Source organism: Balaenoptera physalus, assembly GCF_965194825.1.
Source record: "Balaenoptera physalus genome assembly, chromosome: 7".
Classification (NCBI taxonomy): domain Eukaryota; kingdom Metazoa; phylum Chordata; class Mammalia; order Artiodactyla; family Balaenopteridae; genus Balaenoptera; species Balaenoptera physalus.
In genome coordinates this window covers 13625962-13652918 of record NC_138886.1, presented here as the reverse complement: position 1 = coordinate 13652918, position 26957 = coordinate 13625962, and the positions used below count along the sequence as shown (strand labels likewise).

The 26957-nt window shown below is 37.3% G+C and overlaps 2 protein-coding genes across 11 annotated transcripts in view; one reads left to right on the top strand and one right to left on the bottom strand.

Moving 5' to 3' along the window:
• Window positions 1–3910, top strand: part of CNTRL (centriolin) — an 89532-nt gene extending 85622 nt beyond the window's left edge. For all 10 annotated transcript variants that reach the window (XM_082468509.1, XM_082468513.1, XM_082468514.1 and 7 more), the window contains one exon: window positions 196–3910. The gene's annotated coding sequence lies outside the window, so the exon portion shown is untranslated. The remainder of the gene's footprint in view (window positions 1–195) is intronic.
• Window positions 2341–26957, bottom strand: RAB14 (RAB14, member RAS oncogene family). Its single transcript, XM_082468534.1, has 8 exons — window positions 26664–26957; window positions 17694–17752; window positions 16538–16591; window positions 14855–15032; window positions 9542–9608; window positions 6038–6125; window positions 5654–5684; window positions 2341–4652 (listed from the first exon to the last, which is right to left on the bottom strand). Exons 2-8 carry the CDS (start codon window positions 17743–17745, stop codon window positions 4475–4477), a joined length of 648 nt encoding a protein of 215 aa, XP_082324660.1. The 5' UTR covers window positions 17746–17752; window positions 26664–26957; the 3' UTR covers window positions 2341–4474.

The following is a 26957-nucleotide window of genomic DNA, read 5'->3' as shown; positions in this document are numbered from 1 at the left end:
CAGTCTTAAGTAAACTTCTGACTTTTCTCTTGGATAATTTCATACGGTGGTTCATCTTAAAACATTTTTCCGAAGAGGTACTCAAGTATGTATTTTACCTGTTAGCCATGATGCTATCATTTAATTCTGTTAATCTAGTTAAAACCTGTTTTTACTGTTGCAAGGGTTCATCCTGACTTTCTCATCTTGTTGTAGGAAAAGAGCGGCTCAGCCAGATGAAGACTGTCTTGCATAAATGTGAGGAAATACCTTTTCCACTGCCTCACCAACTTCATAATTAGAATGCCACTTGCTTTTTATCACGAACCAGTGAATTCAAATGCTGAAACTCCACTTGTACAATTACCGTCAGGGTTTTTGTAAGTCACTTGTACATATGGGAATAATTGTATACAATTTAAACCAGGGTCCTAGATGGCTGAGGGTTTTTTCACTTTGAAATGCGTTATTATAAAACCAATACTGATCTGAATCTATAAACTGGTAAAATCTATAGTTAGAAAGGTTAAAAAAAAAATGTACTTAAGCCCCTCTTCATTAATAGTGCCAAAAGTTATTTTTGGATTTGTTTAAAATCTGTATTCATATAAAAATAAAAGATAAAGTAAATTTGGGTCTGACATCTGACTTTACACTTCACATATCTACAGTTAAGTCATAAAATTTTTACCTAAATGTCAGTCTTTCAAGTGATTTTCCATCTCTGCCTGCAGGATGAAGTATGTTGTACCTATCAATGAATATATTTTATCACTTGAAAATATCTGTTATAAAACTATTATATATACTTCAGGTGCTTTTCCTTAACCAAAAATATTCTGTGGTAGAAAATTAGGAGAACTTTGGACTTTGGAGAATCTGACCCAGTGGTAAATTCAAATTGTGTTCAGACTGTTTGTTTTAAAATATCCCCAAGGACTCTTCTAGGCCCCTATACAGCTTTTGAACCATAACAGGTATTATATATCATGTTGTGTATAGCACGGTGAGTAATCTCTCACCACCTACTGAGGTTTATATTCCTAAAAAGTTGTTTGGCTAGAGCTGGACCATTAAGATATAGAGATATGGGATAGGGACTTCGCTGGTGGTCCAGTGGTTAAGACTCCACGCTTCCACTGCAGGGGGTCGCACAGGTCTGATCCCTGGTGGGGGAACTAAGATCCCTCATGCCACGTGGCACGGCCAAAAGAAAAAAAAAGATACGGTATAAATACGATTAAAGACAATGAAAATGGCATAAAATTTATTAACACACATTAAGTAAGTTCTAGAAAACATCTACTTCCAAAATAAAACTGATTTGGTAGTCATATTGTTTCATTTTCACAAGTCTTCGCAAAATGCTTAAAATCCTGGCATATCCACAATTACTGAAATCCTTCAAGGACGCAGTTTCCTGGTCTGTCCATGTGCTGAATGAGGGTAAAATATTTTCTTCCTAAACTGCCACATGAACCCTCTCTATATTCCCACATGAACAGGAATCATTTGGTCTTCTGTTAAGGGGAGTGAATTGAGCCACACATTTTTAAGAAAAGAGGACACTTAAAACATGTGTGGGCAAAAAAGTTCCCAAAACTATAGTCTTCTGGAATTAGAGGTGAGGTAATTAATGTGTAAAGCCAAACAAACACCCAGTTCCAAGACATCTTTCCAAAGAAACTTTACTACCTCTAACTAGTATTATGAAAACACCACCAACACCCCCCACCCCGCCAAAAAAAAAAAAAAAAAAATCAAAGTTACTGCATCAAACACTTTATTGTCCATGAAAAATACTTGAACATCATACTGGAATGTCTAGCGCATAGAGTACTGAGCACCAATTACTAATCAGGAGGGCCTCATAGGTGCAAGGGCAACGAGTAACCCAGAAAAGCAGGTGACCACACAAGTAGTAAGCTCTCCATGGATTAAAAATTAAAAGAATTTCACATTCTCTCCAAAGTGTACTTGCCCAGTGTCTGGCACACAGATATTACAATATGACAATTTGCTTCTCTATTTCTGAGCACCCAAGTTGTTTATTATAGGGGATTTCACATGCAAATAACAGAATTTGGCCCCAAGTACAGTCAAGGGAGAACACTATCAGCCACCAAATGTGCTGATCTCACACTGAAAAAGGTTGAAAAGCACAGCAAGTGTGATCTGAACACAAGGATAAGACTGTAGCTCAATTACTGGATGATGTGGATTGATACGCTACTTATGTAGACTTCTCTTTTTAAACAAAAAAGGACAATTCTGCAATAAAAACTGGCAACTTATGCCAAATAACTGTTTGCCTGAAGAAAATATGAAATCCTGTTATAATTCAGAAAATAATGCAAACAATTTTAATTTAATCTAGATACAGGTACTTTATTTACAAATATTTAGATTAATAGCATTTTGTTACATCAAATGAAGAGTACAGCAGTCTGAATAACTCCTGTCACAAAAACAATTAAGACCCACTGTAACTAACTTTGGGAAATCAGGGTATTGCACCTAAACAAGCCGCAGTCTTTACTTTGTGATTGCTACCTTATATCCCAATGGGTGGTTTGTTTGTTTTGTTTTTGTAAATATATACACACACCAGCAGGTCATGGTCCCTGGGCAAGTCCCTTGTGATGCAACAGTGTAAGCAAAATGGATCACTGTTAAGCCTTTAACAGAATACACTGATCTACTCCAGGTATCTTGTTTTTTAAAAAGTTAAACAAAGACAGAAAGGTGAGTCCACAAATTAACCAAATCCTATTTTCTGCACATTCCAGTTTTGGCTTTTATTTAACACTGACTATATAATACTCTGGTACTACCACATGTTTACAACCCAGAAAGCTGTATTTTTTACGTTAGTGTCTGTAAATAGGGATTTAAAATGTGTATTTTAAACACAACAGTTGAGCTGAGAGTGCGTTGTATATAATATACTGAGGTTTACCTATCCTACTTCAAATAACTTCTCAATTCCCACCCTGAACCATAAACTCAATTAGAAATCAATCAACAGAAGAACTTGGTAAAACATAAGTTTGTTTTCTAAAGAAATAAAAGATTGCTTCCCTTGCAATACAGTATTCTGTCAGTGGCCAAACCACCTAGTGCAAAGTAATAACTTACTTTGTATCAGCACAAATATTGAAACACCGTTAGAAACACTTTCCCCTTTACAAAACAATTTATGCCAACATGACATAAAATAGCCCCTCATACTAAGAACACAAGGGATATCTTAGATTATTTCACTGTAGTGTTAAAAATGCACAATTTAAAATCCCTTAACAGCAGACCTGCAGTTCTGGCTGTCTGGTTCAGAATCTCACCATTCCAAGAAGATACAGGTATAAAAGCTTAAAATGTGCAATAATAAACCCAGCCTTTTTTCTTTTTCTATACAGTAAGGCAAGAAATGCAGCCTGTAATGCAAAACGTTTACAAAAAGAGAAAAGCAGGTTAGCACATTATTGATTGCACAAGAACAGTTAAGAAAATCAGCAGGTAAGCCACAGTACAAAGATGGAACAGAATCTACTAGTGTTAATCCTCTCACGCCAGGAGCTCCTTCCAGCATAATGTCCCCAAACACTGCCAGCACCAAAGGGTGGAGCCAGTATATCCTGTGAACTGCAGTTGTGTCTATTTCCTTATGTGAAATGGAAGGGAGTAACATAGTCACATATAGGTCATACTGTACAAACTGGTATTTTATACTGTTCCAAAGCCAGTAATCAATTTATTTTCTTCATTAAAATAATATACACAGAATGTATTGTTAGTTCGGTTCCTTCAAATTTTATACATATTTACTTTCTGCTAAAGAGAAAAAGATAAAATGGTGTAAAAAAAAAAAAAAAAAAGGATAAAGCTATTAATTAAGCACAAGAGAAAAGATAAATGGATATTTTCCCTGTGCTAGGCTAAGACAGAAGCAAACCGCCTCAAGAAAAATGCCACCCACACAACAGGGAATTTATCCGACAAAAACAAAAGGCTTTAAAGGCCCCCTTCTCTATTATCAGAAGTCATTTCACAGCAATAAACTTATGGGTTATAACAGACATACCTGAACAGTTAAAAATGGGAAGAAAGGCTTAAGATATCATCAAATTAAACCGTATAATGAGACAAAGCCTTGCCAAAAAGAGGGAGGGGTAAAACTCAAGTCCAGCATCAGTGCTCAGTTTAAATCATGTATTGGTGACATACCTATCATGAGGACAATCAAGGGGGAAAAAAAGTCTAGATTTACCATGCAGAAGAGATTTATTACTCTACTTGCCTTTGATAACCTGATTACATCTAGGTGTTTAGCAGTTTAGTATTGTGTTAAACTGTTTTTACAACAGAGTTGTTTTTTCTTTTTTCTTTTTAATTAAACCCAGTAGGATGTACAGAAGACAATGAGGCAGTAAGTAAAAAGTACTGCTTCCAACAGACAGAGGTGAAAGGTCAAATGAGAGCCACGGCAAAGAGGTCACTAGCAGCCACAGCCTTCTCTCTGGGGTTGGGGTTCACTGGTTAGCCGGCCTCCCTGTGGGGCTGAAGGTTTGTGTTGTACACCAGACTCAGCAGCATTCAGATCCAAGCTTCCATCCTGAATGTTCTGATAGATTTTCTTGGCAGCCTCAAGGAAAGCATCTTCTACGTTCTCTCCCCTAAGAGGCAATCGACAACTTTATTGGCGAGCCACGGCTTTCTATGACAGATAAGACATTATACACTGACCTTTTGCTAACCTTTAGTCAACTGGCATGATGTCTTCAACTCAGCCACTATCATCTAATAAGGGACTACCAGAAGACTGAGCTAAGAGAACAACATGGGAAAATATTTTCTGTGGAAAGCATATAAACAATACTAACAGCTCTTTCTACAAACCCTATTTGAAACTATGTGCTCTAATCATTAAAATGCTAAATATTAATATATAACAATAATTAAGACAGGCCATTATAGAGGGTATTCCAAACAGAAATGAAGTTATCTCCAAACATATGCAGAACAGTATTCCAGGATTTGTATGGTCTGATTAGCCAAGCATGAACTGCACTGTTCTTATCATGCTTAGCCATGTTCACACTTGACTTCATCTCCCTTAGGAATAACAGTACAGATGAGGCTAAACAAAAAGGGGCTAGCTTCTCACCACTGCAAGGAATTTTTGGCTTAATAAATGAAGAACTATGACAGCAGTCCTGGGGTTCAATAATGAACATGGAATAACAATTAGAAAATGTTAATTATGCTTCTGATTATTCTTAGACATTGAATATTTCCTTAAGTCATGCTTTTTACTATAAGAAGAAGCATTAAATCAACAGGTTGACCAACCTTGAGTCCAAGATGCCAAATTCAACCTTGGTTGTAAAAGTCAAACACTTCTGAAATGTTAACACAATTTCATTTATTAACCTGGCTTACCAACAGGTATAAGCAAGGTATAATATTTTAGGGAAAGTAACAAAAAACATTATTTTGAAATGTGAAACAGGAAGCAAAGGGATGTTTGCTGACTGTTTTCCCTGCCCTAAGCATTACACATTTATATATTATACATTACATGTATATAATACATTATACATTTTTTTATATATAGTTCTACTTTGAGAAATTTGAATGTAATTAAAAATGATCTACTAATTTTAGCCATACTTACGTTTTTGCACTTGCTTCAAGGAACAATAAGCCTAAAAATAAAATTCAGACTATGAAGGATATTTCAAATTAACTTTCACAAGGACACTCTCTTCAGTAACATCTGAATAAAAGTTTCCCAACAGCTTTCAGTACTCCTTCTATAGTATTTTATGAAAGACTATATGAGTTTTTTTGAGATGGAGGGAATCTTTACATTTGTCATTAAATAACTCTACTGCCCTCAAATAGAAACACATTTTGTTATTTCCTCATTCTTAGATTTGAGCAGTTTGCATTTTTAAAAAACTGTCAAATAATCTGCATTGTCAAAATCCCACCTATCCCTAGAAATTCTCCCATGTGTGACCCAAAAAAGCCATTAAAAATCTTAAAAGATACCCACCATTTTCTTCAGCAAACTGTTTGGCTTCTTCATATGTAACATCTCTCTGTGCCTCCAAATCTGCTTTATTTCCTATGAGAATTATTACCTAGTTTGTGACCAAAAGAAAGACATCTTAAAACAAAAGAAACCATTTAAATCAAACATGAAAATTCTGAAATCTAAAAATCTTGAAGAAAAAACAAGTGGGTCTAAAAAGGAAACGAAATACTAGCAATTATCCATCACACAGAACTACAGAATCATGAAGGTATCAGTATGAAGAGGGATGTCAGCAATTACCTAGACCAGGGGTTGACAAACTTTCTGTGAATGGCAAAAGTATATATTTCAGGTTTGTGGTCGCTTTGCACATACTTCTTTGACTTTTTTTTTTTTAACAACCCTATAAACAAGTAAAAACCAGTCTCAGCTCTCAAGCCATTTAAAAACAAAACAGTCGTGTTTTGTTTTTGTGTGCCTGAAATATATCTGGTCTAGGCCAAAGATTATGATTTATCTGAGTAAGACTACTAAGGGTCCATGGACAAGCGCCAGGGTATCTGTGATTATACTGAAATTAAGCACAAAATGCTGTAAACAAGGACATTCCCTGGAAGAGAAGGTTTGTGGCTTTCATCAGATTTTCAAAAGTTCCTGGGACCCTCAAAAAACTTTAAAACTACTAGTTCAACTTCTCAGGCTACAAGTAAGGAAATTAATACTCAAATAAGGACTTGTCAAAGGTCACTCAGTGAGTCAGTGGTAGGCGGACATTAGAAGTCAGGTAGAAAACCCGAACTGTGACCATCAAATACTGTCCTCCCCTACACTATCCCTAGGCTGAACTAAGTTTGTAGCAACTGATAACAAATGACTGTGTATCCAATGATAGGGGGCAATGGGGGTGGGAGGACATATATGCAGTGGGTTCAAATTCAAGGCAAAATATTATACATCTATATCCACTCTGGAGTCATTTATACAAGTGGAGTTAAGCTGAAGTTAAAGGCTGCTCTGAAAAGCTCTAAGAAAAACGTGTGCAGCCTTGGGAAACAGGGCTTCGGCCTTTACTGGAATGAGCCGGGGATAAACTGTCTCTACCTATGTATTTTTTGACACCAACTGGCAACTCCCCCCACCCCCGCTTTTCCCCTTCAGAACAGATGTGGTAATCCAGATGCAGATACTTTAGAAATGGACGGTTTCAACTAAAAGAGATTTCCACCATTAACTTCTTTTCATGTGAAATTTCAGGCCCTGGCTGTCCTACTTTCAGAAAATGGTGTCCATGAACTATAACCATTCTGACCCGAATGTAAACCTTCAGCAAGTGAGCCTCCTTCAATCGGTGTGGACAAGTGCCCACTGAGGAGAGAACAGTCCACTAGTCTTCTAAAGAATAAGGCAATAACACTTAAAAAAGGAAATCAATTTTTTAAAAAAAATCAAAGTTGGTCAAGTCACGATGGCTTAGTAGTACAGGGCCATTACAACACAGGTGCTCTAAGCAAGAAATGTTTGCTTAATGGAAACACTGCCTGCTCTCCATTCCTTAAGAATTTCCAAAATGCTTCCCATCATCGTGAAAGGGGAGGCATAAAGTGGCATGCTAACAAGACAGAGGTACAAAATATACCACCAACAAAATGAGAAAGTATTTAACTTCCACACAGAAGTCAAAGGCAACGTTACAGAAACGTAACATTTGCACTGGACCTTAAGAGATTTTCTTTTCTCTAAAGATCCGGTAAGATTTTAAGAGGCATAAATGAGGCAGGAAGGACACGGCTAATTTTTTTATTACACTCCTCTAAGGACCCTGTACAATAAGTTGTTTTCTTGCTGTTTTTAATATTTTACCAATACCTGAACATAACTATAGAACCACAAAAGCTTACAGAAGAGTAGAGGGGTCGTATATACCCTTCACCAAGCTTCCCCAATAGTAAGTAGCATCTTACATACTTAACTGTACACTCTCAAAACGAGGAAAACTGACATTGGTACAATCTAGAGTCCTTACTCAGATTTCACCAGTTTTACAGGTTCTGGAGTGTGTATAGTTCTATGCAATTTTATTGCAGGTATAGATTTGTGTCATCACCATCAGGATACAGAACCGTTCCATCACTTCAAAGAAACTGCTTTGTGCTGCCCTCTTTATAGTCAACTCACACTAACACCTTTCACGCCCATCGCTAACCTGACAACCACAAATCTGTTCTCCAGCTCAATAATTTTGTCTTTTTGAGAATGTTTTATATAAATGGAATCATACAGTATGTCATCTTTTGAGACTGACTTTTTTTCATTCAGCACAATGCCCGAGATCTATCTAATGTGCTGCATTTATCTACAGTTCATTCCTTTGTATGGCTGGGGAGTATTCCATAGTATGGACGTACCAGATTGTTTCACCATTTACCTGTTGATGGCCATCTAGGTTGTTTCCAGTTTTTGGTTATTGCAAATAAAGCTGCTGATGAACATTCATCTATAGATTTGTATGTATACCTACAGAGGGTTTAATGTGATAATGGAAAGTTCCAGACACAGTCCCTGGCGTAACAGGCGAACCATGTTAACTGACTATCAATATAATTAAATTGCTGTTCCCTGATGAAAGCCAATCTTACCACTGATTACATATTTACTAAACCAGGCCACTGCCAGGTGCTGGGGTACAAAGCTAAGTGAGACACAGGCCTTACTCTCAAAAAGCTCAGAGTCAGTCACAGATCCGTGCTTTTCCTCACTTGTCTCTGGAATACCCTCAACAGACTCTACTGAAACCTGCTTACCCCTCGAGTCCCAGCTCCAACAACACCTCCTCTGTAAAGCTGGCTTCTCCAGATGGCACTGCTCATACTGGGTCCTCACCACCACCACCAAGCACTACACCAATAACTCTGTTTCTAACCCATATTCCACTCTGCTTTTCAGTATAGTTATCTGTATACCCACAGGTAATCTCCCTGCTAGACTATAACCTTTTATGGGCTAAGGACCCACATTCATTTTTGTATATTGCAGAGTCTAGCATGGTGGCTATGAAAATCTCAATAAATAAATATCTTCTCAGACTGGCTAATTTTTTAACGCGTGCAGAACTCTTTTTATTTTTAATTGAAATTTTATTGAGACTTACATGCAATTGTAAGAAATACAGAGATTCCCTAGTACATTTTGCCTAGTTTCCTCTAATGGTAACATTTTATGAAAGTAATGCAGATTAAAGTGATAGTTTAAGATTTCAGAGTCTCCACTTGACATGAGATCACCACCCCACTCATAACTCTTTTTTTTTTTTTAACCACAAACATGAACAAAAACCAAGTATAAGACACAAAACCTGGCATAATCCATATTTGAAAAAATCGTTTTTACTTCAATTAATTTCAGAATAAAGATTCTCTCATTCTTAGTACCCAAATACAAAAAAAGCCCACTTAGCATATGGCTTTCCTTTCTGGGTCAACTTAGATCTTAAGTTTTCTGTATAATAGATGTCATTTAACTTACAGTATTTGGATTGGTGAGATTCCTTGCATCTGTCAACCAGCTGCTTAAGTGATTATATGTACTTCTTCTGCAAAAATTAAAGTTTACATTTGTGACTGCCACAAACAGATGCCATTTCAACAGAAAAAAAGGAACTTCAACAAATATTTTAAATATACACTTTAATCAACAGATCCTAAAGAAGTATTTTTGATTTGACTAGATTGTTACACTAAAGTACAACTGTGGAATGCAAACATATACTTTTCAAAAATCTAGGAAAACCTATTATTTTTAAATAAATAACTCGATAGCCAGCAACTCTGCTAATTACTTACATGTCAGGAGTAAATTTTTTACATTTAGAAGAACATCCATAAACAGACCAATAATCAAGCAAGGAACAACTTAAAAAAACTGATGGAAAACAATTCTAAACTCATAAAAATTGGCTTTAAAAAGACATTTAAGGGCTTCCCTGGTGGCGCAGTGGTTGAGAGTCTGCCTGCCAATGCAGGGAACACGGGTTCGAGCCCTGGTCTGGGAAGATCCCACATGCCGCAGAGCAACTGGGCCCGTGAGCCACAACTACTGAGCCTGCGCGTCTGGAGCCTGCTCTCCGCAACAACAGAGGCCGCGATAGTAAGAGGCCCGCGCACCGCGATGAAGAGTGGCCCCCGCTTGCCGCAACTAGAGAAAGCCCTCGCACAGAAACGAAGACCCAACACAGCAAAAATAAATAAATAAATACATTTATTTAAAAAAAAAAAAGACATTTAATACATTTGACTGGAAACTGAAGTCCCCAGGTATATCAGACAGTGAGTTTATCCTAACTCTGCACTCTTATTTACCAGCAGCTAAATCATCTGGGGATTCATACTGCCTTATTTCTCCATTTTCTCTAATCCAAGAGTTTAAAAACTCATAGGCTCCTTTGCACTAGCCAAGTAGGATCTAAGATAACAAACAAATCCAAATAATTTACAATAATATACAGAGTATATACTATTACTATTAATTAGACTTTACCAAAAAGGTCAAAATTTTAAAAAATTTTGTAGGTTAAAAATATTTCTGACTTCTACAGACTCACAGAACATTAATCTATCTTACTCATTTATCAGGTGAGGAAACAGAAGCCCATAAAGATTTTAATGATTTCAGAGCCAGATGTAGAACCCTGTACACACACTGTGTCCTTGAAGTGTTTTGAGTTCAGCCTTGTGAATATATTCCATGATCTCCAGCTGCCAGTGCTCATATAAATCTGATATTCCAAACATTTAATCCTTTCCCAGTGAGAACTGAAAAGAATTCCTTACTCAGACTCTTTTTCTGTGCTATATTACATTATACACAAATCACCACCTAAATGTCAAAAAAAAGTCACATAAAAACTTTTTTCCCAATGCTTTACAATTTTCTAAGCAAACAATGGTCAAATATAATTCTTAAAAAGCACAAGCCTTGGGACTTCCCTGGTGGCGCAGTGGTTTTAAGAATCTGCCTGTCAATGCAGGGGACACAGGTTCGAGCCCTGGTCCGGGAAGATCCCACATGCCACAGAGCAACTAAGCCCATGGGCCACAACTACTAAGCCTGCACTCTAGAGCCTGCGAGCCACAACTAATGAAGCCCACGTGCCACAACTACTGAAGCCCACACGCCTAGAGCCTGTGCTCCACAACAAGAGAAGCCACCGCAATGAGAAGCCTGCGGGCCGCAACTAAAAGTAGCCCCTCCTTGCCGCAACTAGAGAAAGCCCGCGTGCAGCAACGAACACCCAATGCAGCCAAAAATAAATAAATAATTTTTTTTAAAAAAAGCACAAGCCTTATCACTCTTTAATACTTGTAGTACTAGCATACCTTGCTTTTACCCAACACATCTATCTTGCTTTGTGCACAAAACTTTATACAACACAAGTCCAAAAATATTTATAATGATTTAGAACAATTTTAAAATGTCAAAGCTGGCAGCAAGAGTGAATTACAAACTGCCAACACTTTGGTAAACAGAAAAATCTACACATCCTTTGTAAGTAGTAAAAAGATCACATAAACTGAATTATTTACATGTACCATAGCTTCTGCTAATGCTTTTGCTAACTGTCTCATTAACTAATTTAAAATTCACCAATATACTTTCAAATCTATAGATATACTATCTCTCTATATATTGACCCAAATATGCATTAACTGGTGTTACTACTGCTAAAAAAAAAAAAAAAGGTGCTAAAAGATCCCTAAATTTGGTGTGATGTTAGATATGATATATCAAACAATTCATATAGCCAAACAACCATGATAAACTATGATGTCAATTTAGGCAAGTACCCTGTGACAATCAAGAGTTAATGCTAATGGACTTGCCTGGTGGCGCAGTGGTTAAGAATCTGCCTGCCAGTGCAGGGGACACGGGTTCGAGCCCTGGTCTGGGAAGATCCCACATGCCGTGGAGCAACTAAGCCTGTGTGCCACAACTACTGAGCCTGTGCTCTAGAGCCCATGAGCCACAACTACTGAGCCTGTGTGCGGCAACTACTGAAGCCCACACGCCTAGAGCCCGTGCTCTGCAACAAGAGAAGCCACCTCAATGAGACGCCCGCGCGCTGCAATGAAGAGTAGCCCCCGCTTGCCGCAACTAGAGAAAGCCCACATGCAGCAACGAACACCCAACGCAGCCAAAAATAAATAAATTTTAAAAAAAGTGTTAATGCTAAGAATAAAAAGTATTACTAAAGCAGAGACTTTTAAGTTTGCAAAATGTCAATGATTAATAATAGAGAGAAAAAAATCAGTGTCATGGCTGCCACATCAATGTTACTATGAAGTATCACTTTACCAAGAAAAAGTACCTGTCTAAAACCTGAAGTACTATTTTTTTTCAGTAACAGTTTTATTGGGATATAACAAACATACCACAAAGCTCATCCTGTTAAAGTATACAATGTAGTGGTTTTTAATATATTCACAAATTTGTGGCATGATCATCACTCTAATTCTAGAACATTTCATCACCCCTAAAAAGAAACTCTGTACCCACTAGCACTTACTCCTCATCCCCTGGCAATCTACTTTCTGTCTTTATGAATTGGCCTATTCAGGATATTTCACATAAATGGAATCATACAACATGTGACTGTATGCATCTGGCTTCTTTCACTTAGTAAAATGTTTTCTAGGTTCATCCACTTTATCGTATGTATCAATGTTTCCTTCCTTTTAATGGCTGAATTATATTCCACTATATGGATATACCACATTTGTTTATCCATTTGTCAGATGACGGGCATTTGGGCTGTTTCCAGCAAAGTACTTTTGATGACTTGAATAGACACAAATTTTCTCAAAAGTAGTTACTATGCTTAAAAGGTATGTTTAAAAGCAAAATATATACACGTATCAAATGATCTTAAACTTATACAATCTTCTACATTGACTGTATCTCAATAGGCTGGAATTAAAAAAAGAACACATAGAAAAAGCAAAACAAACTAAAACACTATAAATAGATACACTTAAGCACACATCACCATATTTAAATTTTATTAATAACGAATGCAGGGTTTCCCTAGTGGCACAGCGGTTAAGAATCCTCCTGCCAACACAGGGGACACAGGTTCGAGCCCTGGTCCAGGAAGATCCCCCGTGCACCACAACTACTGAAGCCCATGCACCTAGAGCCCATGCTCTGCAAAAAGAGAAGCCACCACGACGAGAAGCCTGCACACCGCAATGAAGAGTAGCCCCCGCTCACCGCAACTAGAGAAAGCCCACGTGCAGCAACGAAGACCCAACACAGCCAAAAATAAATAAATAAAATAAATTTTTAAAAATAATAATAATGAATGCAGTTTTCAATTATGCAAAGTCTTCAGGAATGCATCCCTCATAAAAGGATTTCTGTACAGATGGCCAGGTTCTTTAACTGTCTTCCCGCAAAACTATTTACCAATTGTCTGGCTCTAGTGAAGAGCATTAAGGCTGTTTCACTCTGTTTTGCCCTGAGACCACCCAATTCTAGAATTTAGTAAAACTTCAAGCACTATAATTATAATCATCCACTATTTTTATTCTAAGGCAGCATTTTCCAAAGGGTGTTCCTCAGTAAAATAACCTTACAAAACACCAAATTAAACAAACTTAAAGAGTTCCTTTACACTACAGAACTTCTCAAGGTCCTATAATAGGCTAATGTGCATTGTGACTCTTCAAGAGGAAACAGTGTAAACCATTTCCCAAAAGGAAATAACTTGAAAGTCTATCACTTGGTCCCACTCACCAATTCCTATCGCCCCAAAAAGTGAGACAAGAGTCACACTGATTTAGACTGGCACTTTGCATTAACATGAAAGGTGATCCAGTTCATTTTCTAGCTTACAGTAGATAAACAGCACAGAGTTTAATGAAGTGGCACAGTATTCCAAAGTCAAACATTTAGGATCCAGTTTTGTTAGTTTGTATCAATTGCTTTCAGTTTCCAGAAACAGAGTTGAAATAAATTTAATCTTGCTACATGAAGTATCATGAGCTACTTCAATCCATTTTAGGACAAAAAAGAATTTAAGTAAATAAACAATAAAATACTTCAGATGCAAGTATGAGAATGTTTTATAATCTACCATGGTGGGTTAGCAAAACTACTTAATTCCTTCCTTGACCTTATTTTGAAAAGGTGTGGGGACTTCCCTGGTGGCACAGTGGTTAAGAATCCGCCTGCCAACGCAGGGAACATGGATTCGATCTCTGGTCCGGGAAGACCCACATGCCGCAGAGCAACTAAGTCCGTGCGCCACAACTACTGAAGCCCACACGCCTAGAGCCCGTGCTCCGCAAGAAGAGAAGCCTCTGCAATGACAAGCCCACGCACCGCAACGAAGAGTAGCCCCCACTCACCGCAACTAGAGAAAGCCCGTGCGCAGCAACGAAGACCCAATGCAGCCAAAAATAAATAACTAGAGGCTGAATAGAGTAACTCCTCAAGATCTGCTTGCTTTCTACTGAAGTGAAAATATTTGGTGTAAAATATTATTTCACCTCAAATAATTCAACTGATACCGCTTTTCAGAATTGTATTCTTTCACTCGCTCTACCGGCATCTCCTAAAGTTTTTCTTCAGTCATACCCACTTTCAGAAAGGGAAATCAACAAGTTGTATCAAGTCTTACACACAGCAATTCAGAGAAAAATCCATAAAACCCAAATACGCTCATTTACAGACAAGCAATTACAAACTATAGAATGCCTAAATCAATAAAAAAAGAAACCACACTGCCTAAAATAGATTTCTTTTTTCAAGTATGAAGGTTGAAAATGATTAATCTCTTACCTAGTGATATCATACACCATAAGTGCTCCTGCAGCTCCTCTGTAGTAGCTTCGTGTGACAGCCCTAAACCTCTCCTGTCCTGCTGTATCCCAAATCTGCAGTTTGATTTTTTGGCCACTAACTTCAATTATTCTTGTACCAAATTCAACGCCAATTGTATGAGGACAGTCAGCCATAACTGTTAGGGAGAAAAAGAAATATAACATTCCAACTTGCAGAGAGCTTCAAATTAAGACCAGTGGGAAAATAATCCACTAGTAAATCAAATGACTTATTAATGCTTGTAGGCTATAAACAGACTAAAGCTTGCACTAAAAAAAAAAAAAAAAAAAAATTAGCAAAAACCCAGAAGTAAGGAGTCACAGAGATGTGATTGGAACAAGGGTCAGCAAACTTCTGTAAAGAACCAAATAATAGGACTTCCCTGGAAGTCCACCGGTTAAGACTCCGTGCTTCCACTGCAGGGGGTGAGGGTTCGATCCCTGGTCGGAGAAGATCCTACATGCCAGGGAAGATCCCGTATGCTGTGCTGTGCGGCCAAAAAAAAAGAAGAACCAAATAATAAATACTTTAAGTTCTGTAGGCCAAAATATCTCTGCCACAAGGACTGCACTCTGCTGAAGCACAAGAGCAGCCATAGACAATACGTAAAATAGGCATGGTTGCATTCCAATAAAACTTTATTTCTAAAAACAGCCAGTGACTGGATTTGGCCCACAGGTTACTGTTTGCTGACCTTTGGACTAAAAGAATCTGCTAATGAAAAATAAAGATTTTAATAAACTCTTCATAATACCAACATTATACTATTTAGCCTCCTGACAATTCTTACATATAACAAATCAATCAATGGTTTTAGGACTCTAGTTTTTGGTCAAACAAATATATATCTTGTAAAATGTTATCAATATCTCAAAGAAAGTCACCATGTTTAATATATATTTATAATTATATATTGTCAAGTTATATATGTCTAATCCAATAGAACAATTTTATTAGTCCTTTCCTTATAATTAGGCCACTGAAAACCTAAACCCACTATTATTCTCTTCTACAGTACACACAGACTGCTGGACACTTCATAAAATGTTACATTAAGCCAAAAAATGCCACAGCAATGATTTCAACTACTGGAAACAATTTCAACTACATTTACCCTATCAGTTACATAAAATAAAATGCCCCCTTCCCCTACCACCCAAGATAGAGTAGTACACTTTGAATCTTAATCAACCAGTCATGAATGTAGAAAGAATTCCATCTTAAATATTTCCAATCTACTATTATTTAGTTATTAGCAAATGATATATGAGCAAATTCCCCCCATTAAGATAATTTCTATAATGGAAAGTCAGAGAAAAAGATTGCTTAAATTTGACACTATAATATTTTTTTGTTTTTTATAGTATACATTTTTAAAATTTAAGTTTATATCATCAAAAAAATCTAAACAAGTCAATCAAGTTATTTATGGCATAAAAAGTCAACACTCTATACATACAGGTATATTTCATTTTGTCTGCACCTATTAAAAAAAAAAAGTCACTTCCTAAAGACAAAAGTGCATATATAGGGAAAGGTTATATTTAATTGCATAGAGTACACTGCAAATGACACTTTTTAAAAGGTAGGAAAGTGACAATAAAGAATTTACTAATGTTTTATCTTATATATTGAACTTACACTTTTTTTCTGTAAACTGATGAAGCAAGCAAGATTTTCCTACTCCCATGTCCCCTGTTTAAAAGAAAAGTTTCAAGTGGTAATTATAATTTTATACTCTTCAATGATTGCTATACCCCTTTTACCATATCACATCACAAACTTCTGGGGCACTTAAAAATGTTTTATTTCCATAATTTATAATGAGTTCAAAAGATCCTAAAGGTCAGTTTTCACTGTGATATATAAACTGACTATTCCCAACCTTCACCAGTGACAGAATTTGGTTATGAATTATGTTAATAAATAGACACCAGCTGGCAAAAGCTTTTTAACAGAGAAACTGTTGTAATAGTATTTTTTACTTTGAACTATTTCAACTTTTTTTAATTGTTTTTTTCCCTTAACCCATGCAAAAAAGCCAGAAACTCCTAGGAGTGACCAAAAGGGCAGCATAAAACAAGTAGAAATAATAAGTTTTGGAAGCTTGATTCACTACATCCCATCTTATCTCATATTTCTTGTAGAATTCCACAAAAGAATGTACATCATATGAAAATCATAACAGAAGAGATATCATCTCTAACTGTACTAACAGCAATTTAACCTTTGATGAAGGAAGCATTACAATATAGTCACATAAGCTCAACATTAAACCAAACTGTTCTAATATGAATTAACAGAAAAATATGTACACTTTCAACTGTGCTCTCACAACTGTATCTGGATAAACAGCACTGTCTTAATTTGAGCTAAATCTCAAAACTTATTAAGAGAAAAACCACCATTATATTTTATGTATCTTACACAATTATTCTGAATCTTTATCAACTGTTGGAATCCAGGGGGCTCTGAGAGCTTTCATGATATTTCTGGAATGGATCAGCACTCCTACGAAATAAATCTCATTCCCAGTATTAACAAACTTTCAGGTAGCCCTCAAGAAAAACCAACATCACTTCAAAGGTACCCAGCTTTGTACTACGGAAGTACCCAGGGTCACAAAGCAAAAGGTACATCATTGGTGCAAAAATAAACCTTATCAAAGGAGCTTTAATTTTGCAGTGAGAAAGAAAATCCTTCACTTGTTCTGGAGTACTATATTAAGTATTAGCATATAAATATTTTGCATTTTAACCTTCTTTGGAGAACAAGAGTATAAGTTAAATAAACTTACCAATAATAATATATTTAAAGATGTAAGAGTAGTTGTATGGTGCAGTTGCCATTGTGGCACTAAAAACAAAGAAAACTGTGTTACTTCAGAAAAAAAGTATATACAAGTCACCTAAGCTGTGTATCCTTTAAAGATATATAAAATAAAGCACAGTGATTATAAACAAAATGTTGGTTACAATATCAGAGCAAAACTGCATTTCCCAAAATGATCAAATGCACAAATTCATTTAGATGAACACTGCTTTAACATTCTTATGTATTATCCCCAGAAATATAAGAACATATACAAAAACAATTCCAATATTTCACTTTAGGAAATACCCAATAAGAAATGCTACTCTGAGAAATTTCAAACAAGAAAATCTTTATAAATTTAAGTTAAATAGTATCATCATTATAAACAGTCCTCCTCCCCTATTAAGGTCCCCATCCCTGTTAACTGATCAAGTGAATACTGATGACCTATTTGTTTGGAACTCTTTGATTTTACAGTAGAATGTTATAAAAAGTAACCACCAACTTATAAACACAAAATAACCTTTTTACTCTACCTGAAATTATCAATTAGCACAGCATCCAAAGAAAGAGTAATATTATTTCTAAACCAAATAAATGTCAGAATTAGAACCACATGAAACTGTTGTTCTTATAGATTAAAAAAAAAAAGTCAATTATTGACAATTTCACACAGCTCAACCTAATATAGGATTTGAAGATTAACAATATACCAAATGCCTGCTATATATTATTCTAAGAGCTAAGAGAAATAATGGAATATTGTGGTTGTAAAATTTGAAAGTTTATTTATTAGAAGATATTCTTAAAGATCACAGCCCATTTCTTACCAACAGAGAAGACTTACCCTAAAGAATTCTAATTTCTCTTCTACGTTTAGTAACTTAAAAAAAACCTCTCCAATTTATTCAAATAAATGCCTTGAATGTGTCAGACACTGTGCTAGGTGCTAGAGAAATAAGAGGTGAATTCTAATACTGGTAATAACTTACAACAAATTTTATTCCCCAATAAAACTGAAAGAAAAAAATTTATTCTCAAAGCAGTTTTCAGGGAATTCCCTGGTGGTCCAGTGGTTAGGACTGCACGCTTTCACTGCCAAGGGTAGGGATTCGATCCCTGGTTGGGGAACTAAGATCCCACAAGCCACACGGTGTAGCCAAAAAGCAATTTTCAGCTTAAGGTAAAAATTCTTTATAAATATGAAGGTTTAACCCTATTTTTAAAAAAATTTATTTCCAGTATTTTTTTAATCTGGATTTTACTGTTTTGGCCAACTGTCGCATACACAAGCCAGACATTTAATATGATTGGGGAAACTCATTTACTGAAATTAACACCTTACTGTATGTCATATTTCAAATAAAATTTCTAAGTAACTAATAAAATTTAACCTGTAGAAAAAGTACATATTTAGAATAAGTGAATTATTGCTACCAGGGAAGAGGAAGTTGTCAACTACAGTAAATTATTAGATAACCATTTCACACAATATAGTCTTCCCACTGAGCTGTATGAACTACATTCAACAAAAGTGGGACATGATGTAACACATTTATAATCAGTCACATCACAGAAAACGCCCTTAACCAGTTCTTTCAGGAAAGAGTTTCTAGTTAAAGTAACTCTGATTCTGAACATACTAATTTGATTCCCTTTTTCCAGGAACAAGAATGATCTTGGTCCTGAGGCTCAAACTGGTCTGTATTTATTTACTACATTCTCTAAACCAGATCCTAAAGATAAGGAAAAAAATAATCTCTCACAATAAAAGTGATATTTAAAGGTTATTAATTTCTTCTTGGGTTGCATTTCTCTCAGGTTCTTCTCATCTAATTCATTTTTAACTCCTCTTTTAACTTCTTTTTCCCCATTCAAACTTGGGGGAAGGTAATTAGTCACCTTTAAATTACTGTTACTCTCAAGCTCTCCCTCTTCTGACTTTCCTATTTCTTTTTTCTCTTCTAACTGAACGTTGTAGCTGTACATACTTTGCTTCCCTTCATTTTATTATGTTAAAACTATGGCCTCTAACAATCCCAGTTTCTACTTGAAATGCTCTAAAGGCTAATCATGAAATAATAAACCAATTCTAGTTGTACTAATTTGTGTACTTGCTAATTATCACACAAGCATTAATTAATTAAATATCTACTGAGATGACTAATTTTGAATTTTTTAAAAATTTCCAAGCATTAATTAGTATAAACTATTTCCAAATAGAAGAGAATGATCCCTATTTCAGACTCAATACCCGCACCCTGTCTCCACCTCACTACACAACTTTCTGGTCAAGTTTCTTAAAAATTACAATAAAAACCCTAAAAGCAGAGTTAAAGGAGAACTACTCAAACGTACTAATTTCAGTAGATAGGAAAGCAAAAATATCTAGCACTGTAGCCACTAACACAACAAGTCCTCTTTTTATTATTCTAAGGTAAGATACTACTTAGGTTTAAATAGACTCCCATAGTTTATTGATAGCATTCACTCAAAACTACATATTTGCAGCAGAACCATGTTCAAGTGGCACCTTTTAACTATTAACTATGCTTAATACTGCTTTAACTAAGGATTCCTCAACCTAATTTCTTGAACATGAAACATACCAATGTTAAGGTGAGGAATATATTTTTAACTAGCTTTGGAAGGGAGAAAAAAGTTTTTCCCCTATTACTTAAGTGTGCTTCTGCTTTACTTACTTTGAGAACTCAAAAAGTGAGAAAAAAAAATGTCGAACTGGGAGAGCAAGAAATGTTGGTCTAGTTCAAACACTCTGAAAACATGAGTCCACTCAACACTGTAATATCCACTAATTTTAAAATCTTGGTAACATCCCGTAATTTGTGCACAGCAAATGTGTGACTGGTGTGATTAAAATGCACCTTCTTACATGTTTTACAAAAATCATTTGAATAAAATTCACATATAAATAAGATCTCCTTTAACACCTTTTTCTTAAAGACAAGAAGCAGACAACAAGTCATTAAATATGTGATGAACAATTTGTAAACTAATAACAAACACAATTGTTATAGTTACCATTTATTGGGCACTTAACATATGCCAGGCAATGTGCTGAATACTTTACATGCTATTTCATTTAATCCTCACTACTACCTTTATATAAAACGGTGACTATTATCCTCATTTCACAGGTAAGACTCAACAGGTAAGTAATATGCTCACGTCACAGAGCTAAGCGGTCAAGTCTATGCTGAACCTACAACTGTTCTGACTACAGAGAACCCTCTCTTAATCACTATATTATTTGGCCTCCTCCACAGTTGAGATGCACCATAAAACCCTACAGCGGTACTTTGGGACACAAATCTTTCTCAGTTCACTCACTTGGTTCTAACTTAATATTCTGAATAAGTGTTATTAAATAACTACATTCAGAGGATGCACTATGATCAGGATTTGTAGATATGGATAAATGATAATACTAGTAACAACGATTCATATTATATCTACTTACAAAAAAGTTTCTGAAGGGAACTAACATTTGTTGAGAGTAAACCATGTGAGGATGTGCACTACTTTTCCCTATACTGTCTTGTATAATTCTTACTCGTCTTACAACTCTGCAGAATCATTACCATTATGTCCACGTAAAAACTGAAGGAATTGAGGTTTGGGGAAATTCACTGATTTGGTTGGTTTACAAAGTTAGCAAATAGCAGAGTTGGAACCTGAACCCAAACCTGACTCCAAAGAACATGATTTTCTCTATCTAAAGTAGCTCATTAAAAACATATATATGTAGGTTGATAAAATAAAAGCAAAAAACCAAAACCAGAGAAAGATGGAGATTAATTAATACTCAAAGTTAAGGTAATAGTTTTACTATCAGTCCATGTAAAATTTAGTCCTAAACTTCCTGATTGTCAAGAAGAATGTTTACTAAATGCATATTAAACACTAATAATTGTTCTGTAGCCCCATTTAAATATTAACTTTGCCTAATAATGATGTAACAAAGGATTTCTCAACCTCATCTTGTGAACATGAAACATATACCACTGTTAAGGTGAGAAATATATTTAAATGGGGTATACTATTGAATGAAACTCTGCAGCATGCTTTTTTTCACTTAACAATATCATGGATCTATTTCCAGGCCAATACATATAGATCTAAATAGTTACTAAATGCACATTAAACACTAATCATTATTGGGCCAAAACAGTATCACATAGTCTCCATATACTGAATCAGACACCTTACCAAATAAAACTATACATATAAATGACTAGTTTTGAAATGTGCAGATACAGATGTGAAGGTAGGCACTTTCATATACTCTGCTTGTGGGAATCTGAAGTGCCACAGTATTTTGGGGAAGTAATCAGTATATTTTAATATCTTAAAAACAACCCAAATCACCCTTTGGCCAAGAAACCCACTTAGAAGTAGTCTACAGGGCTTCCCTCTTGGTGCAGTGGTTAAGAATGTGCCTGCCAATGTAAGGGAAACAGGTTCGAGCCCTGGCCCGGGAAGATCCCACATTCCGCGGAGCAACAAAGCCTGTGCGCCACAACTACTGAGCCTGAGCTCTAGAGCCTGCAGGCCACAGCTACTGAGCCCACATGCCACAACTACTGAAACTTGCTCGCCTAGAGTCCGTGCTCCACAACAAGAGAAGCCACGACAATGAGAAGCCCGCGCACTGCAACAAAGAGTAGCCCGCGCACTGCAACAAAGAGTAGCCCCCGCTCACCGCAACTAGAGAAAGCCCGCGCACAGCAACCAAGACCCAACACAGCCAAAAATAAAAATAAATAAATTTATTTTAAAAAAAGTAGTAGTCTACAGAAACAAAAGCATCAGTCCATAATTTACAAATGCAAGTGCATTTAATGCAGCATTTTCACAGCAAAAAACTGGAAACAATCTACATGCTCGTCAACAGGGAAATGACTAAAGTATATCTGTACTATGAAATAATATAAATCTAGTTTAAAAACCATTTAGATATAAGTATTAACCTGGAAATATATCCATGATTTTAAGTGAAAAAGAGCATGCTGCAGAGTTTTATGAGATAGCATATTCCATTTTTAAACACATACACACTCAATCCTATATGCATATACTATGGAAGGATACATACCAAGTTGTGAAAAATTAATACACAGGTTGAGAGAGAAAAAAGGGGAAAATTATTAACTTTCTTTATATATCCCTGTGAGGACACTATAAGCATCTACTATATTCGTTAGTAATATTCTAAAATATTAAAAGTAGAGAAAAAAAGACAAATATTTTTTAAGCATTTTTATATATAATTCTAATACAAAACAAGAACAAACAAACAAAAAATCCCAGTCAGAATACTTCCAACATTACTTCCACATCTACCAATAATATGGGGAACATATGAAGTGACTCGTGATTAGACTCAAAAAACAAACATAAGGAGAATTCCCTGGCAGTCCAGTGGTTAGGACTCTGTGTTTTCACAGCCGAGGGCCCAGGTTCAATCCCTAGTTGGGGTACTAAGATCCCACAAGCCTCGGGGCGCAGACAAAAAAAAAAACAAAAAAAACCAAACACACAAACAAAAAACACCCCAATAATGGAGGATATTTTTTCATTTTCTTATGGTTTGACTCCTTGCTGTGTTAACTTATGCACTTGTCTGACTAATCCTTTCACAACTGTTACACAGCTATTTTATTCCACTCTTTAGAACATAAGATGTTACTGTGTAATTTTTACGTAACCGATTCAAGACAACACAGGAAAAAAGCAACCTCCTAAATAAAAATATTCCAGGTGATTTAAATTCTTATCCTTATTGTTAAAGTGGTTTTTTTTTTAACATGAAAAACAGTTAAAAACACCTGAGCCAGGATAAACTGTGTTTGTGATTCCAATATAAAAATATTTTTAAATTATCTACTAAGCACAAAGCCTTATGCTAGGCTTTGACAATACAGTAAATATATATATATACATATATATATATATATATATATATATATGGCTCCCCCCCTTCACGGAACTCAAGAAGAGAAGCATTTTGGTGTGCTCACAAGCCCACTAAAGTGGAATGCTACTTAATTTGTCACTTAAGTGGACACAAAACTTTGGGAGTTAATCTACTAAACTAATCAAAATGTATGCTCAATTTCCTTTCCTCAACACTAATGCAACCTCTGAAAATAACCCGCTCATTTCTGAGACGCACTTTAAAAATCACCTCACTTTTGACAAGATATTTAAAGTCACACTTTTATATGAATTAATAATGCGATAAGAAAATAATGGATTTCTCTATGTATCACGAGAAAGACAAAATTTTCCACCTAATTATGACAGCATGCTGTGAATAGGAAATAAAGTACTTTACTATTGTACCTCTGTCCACAAAAGTAAAGTACTTAGGAGGAAAACAAAACAAAACTAAAACCCTGCACTTACTGTTAGAGTTAAAAGGATTAGCAATAAGTGAAAAATTTACTGATGAAATGATGTCTGAGATTTCCTTCAAAATAATTTGGTAGATGGAAAAGAATCTAAAAAAGAGTGGATATATGTATATGTATAAATGATTCACTTCGCTGTACAGAGGAAACTAACACAACACTGTAAATCAACTATACCCCAATAAAAATCAAAACAACAACAACAAAAAATAATCTGGTGGACAGGTACAGGTGTATATAGATGAAAGGAGACTGATCACTGATGACACTGGCTGTAGGAAGGCTCAATATACTACTCTACTTCGTATATGTTTAAAATTGTCTAGAAAAAATAGTTTCTTAAAATAACGGTATCTTTGATACCTCTATATGTGCACTGCTGACTTCCGGCATGCCCAGCATTTTTAATCACATAAAAATGTTTCAAGCTTTTTTAAAAAAATGAAACATCTCTCAATAGCCCTAGTTTTAAAATATCTTATTTGTCTTAACCCAAAGTTTCCTATAATTGTACAATATCTTACTGAGATTATGCAAAGATATTTAACACTGATAATAATCAGTTGTAAAAACACTCCACATTCTGTTACATAGTTGAAGTATGCAACAACTATAAAGTGTAACCTGAAATATAAAAAACAAAATCTTTTTAAAATGTAGCTTTAATTCCAAGGAATTTTGTAGGTTATTAATATCTAAAGGTTTTACTTCTTTACAATAACTGCCATTTACTGAGTGCCTATTATATGCCAGCTACTTTATAAGCAATCTCTAATTCTAAAAACTAACTCATTTTACAGATAAGGAAACCAGCTCAGAGAGGAGATATACCCATGGTCATATACTACCAAAGGGAAAGCTAAGATTAAGGCCCGGGTCTAACTCTACAGCTCTCTAAAGCCATGCTCCTCTCAATCAACAAATATTAAACACCACTACACGCCTGGCACTGTTAGAGACAACGGGGCACTTACCATATTCCAAGCAATGTGCTAAGGGTTTTAAACCCCATTTAATCTTCACAACAACTCTAAATTGTAGGTACAGTTATCCCGTGAATAGACAAGGACACTTAGTCTGAGAAGTTAAGTAACTTGTTTAAGGTCACTTAACTAGGAAGTGGCAGTACTGGCGTGGGAACCCTCCCAAGTCCTAAACACTACATGTCTCAAAGGCATGACCAAGTAAATGGGTGTAGGCAGAAATGTGAAGAAACGTTTGGGGAAGTCTTGAGGGGTGGGTGAGTGGGAGCTGGGTTATTGCAAGGTCAAATTTGTCCTCGAAAACCACCCCTAAATAAAAGGCAGTTCTGACAGTAATGGAACCGAGCGGTAAACTTTGCAAGAGTCCAAATCTGGATTCTGACACTTGCTGTGGGACCACCAGGAAAGCACTTGCTCTCTGCGAACCCCAGTTTCTCCTTCAAATATAAAATGGAAATCTTGCCATCTCTCCTCTGGGGTGGTGAGAATGAGGACTGGCAGTGTAGTGGCCGACACGACGGACTCTGGGTTCTAAAGGAGTAATCAGCTGTTACCCAAATGCAAACATAGGAAAAAAGGAATTAAGCTGTAGCTACGTTTTAAATGGTCCTGTCTGTAACCCTGTCCTAACCTGAGGTTTGCCTGTACCATCATTAACCAGCCACATCACACCTTCAAGCCTCAGTTTCCTCACTTGGGAGATGGAGACACTCTACTTACCCCCCAGGGCCACATGAAACAAGATAAAGCTGTGGGAAGACACCTAAATCCGTGTCTGGCACACGGTAAAGTGCAAACCACCGAAACACGCTTCTTCCGCCTTCTTTTCTTAAATTCTAGAAAGGCCAAAACTTTTTGTCTTCGTTACTTCTAGATGCTACCTAGCATCGGGGTCTTAGAGGATGTCACAAACCTTACAGGGCTTCACCCAAACCAGAACCTCGCCGGCAAGGACGCCCAGACCCCTGCCCAGCCCGAGTCCAAGAGAGCCTACCCACATCGACAAGGACGCCGGAGACGATCCAAGAGGCCGGCGGGGCTGCGGGCTCCTGCCTTTTGTGCTCGGGGCCGGACGCGGCCTATGGGCCGGGGAACGCCACGTCCGGGGCTCGTGAGCTGCAGAGCGGCGCGGCCCGCGTGGACAAACCCGGCGGGGGAGGTCGGCGGCCGCCGAGAGCGGCGGCAAGAAGACGGGGCCCGCGGGAGGTGCGAGTCGGCCCAGGCCGGCTGAGGAGGCGGGGAAGGCGAGGCCGAACACACCCTTGCCCACGCCGCGCCTCGGAGCCCTCGACTGGGCGGGGAGGACCGGAGCTTCGGCAGGCGCCGCGTGGGGACACCCTCGCCCCCGCACGGACTCCTGTCAGGCCCCGCGCCGCGGAGCCCACCGCCGACCCCGGGCTCGCCGCGGCCTGACACGGCCCGCCCTGCGACGCCCCTCGCCCGCGCCCCGGGCCCGCCGTCGTCCCCACCCCCGGCCCGGGGAGAGCCCGGCGAGGAAGCCCCGGCCCCCCGGACACTGCGGAAGGCCTGGGTTACCTGGGGGGTTGCTGGTGGCTGGGCAGCTTTCCGGGAGTGAGGGGGGCGTCAGGACGAGGAAGAGGAGGGCGGGCGCAGCAGGAGAGGGGCGGGGGCGGTCGGCCGAGGCGCCGGCAAGCAGCGGGCAGGCCGAGAAGCTGCAGACGCGTTGGCGGCAGTGGCGGTGGCAGCGGCGACGCTCCTGCGGCTCCCTCAGGGTCTTCCTCGGGCACGTCCAAGATGGCGGCGCTCCCTGCACAGGGTTTCCTGTCACCCTCGCAATGGGCCGGACCACAAAAGAAGGGGGGAGGAGGA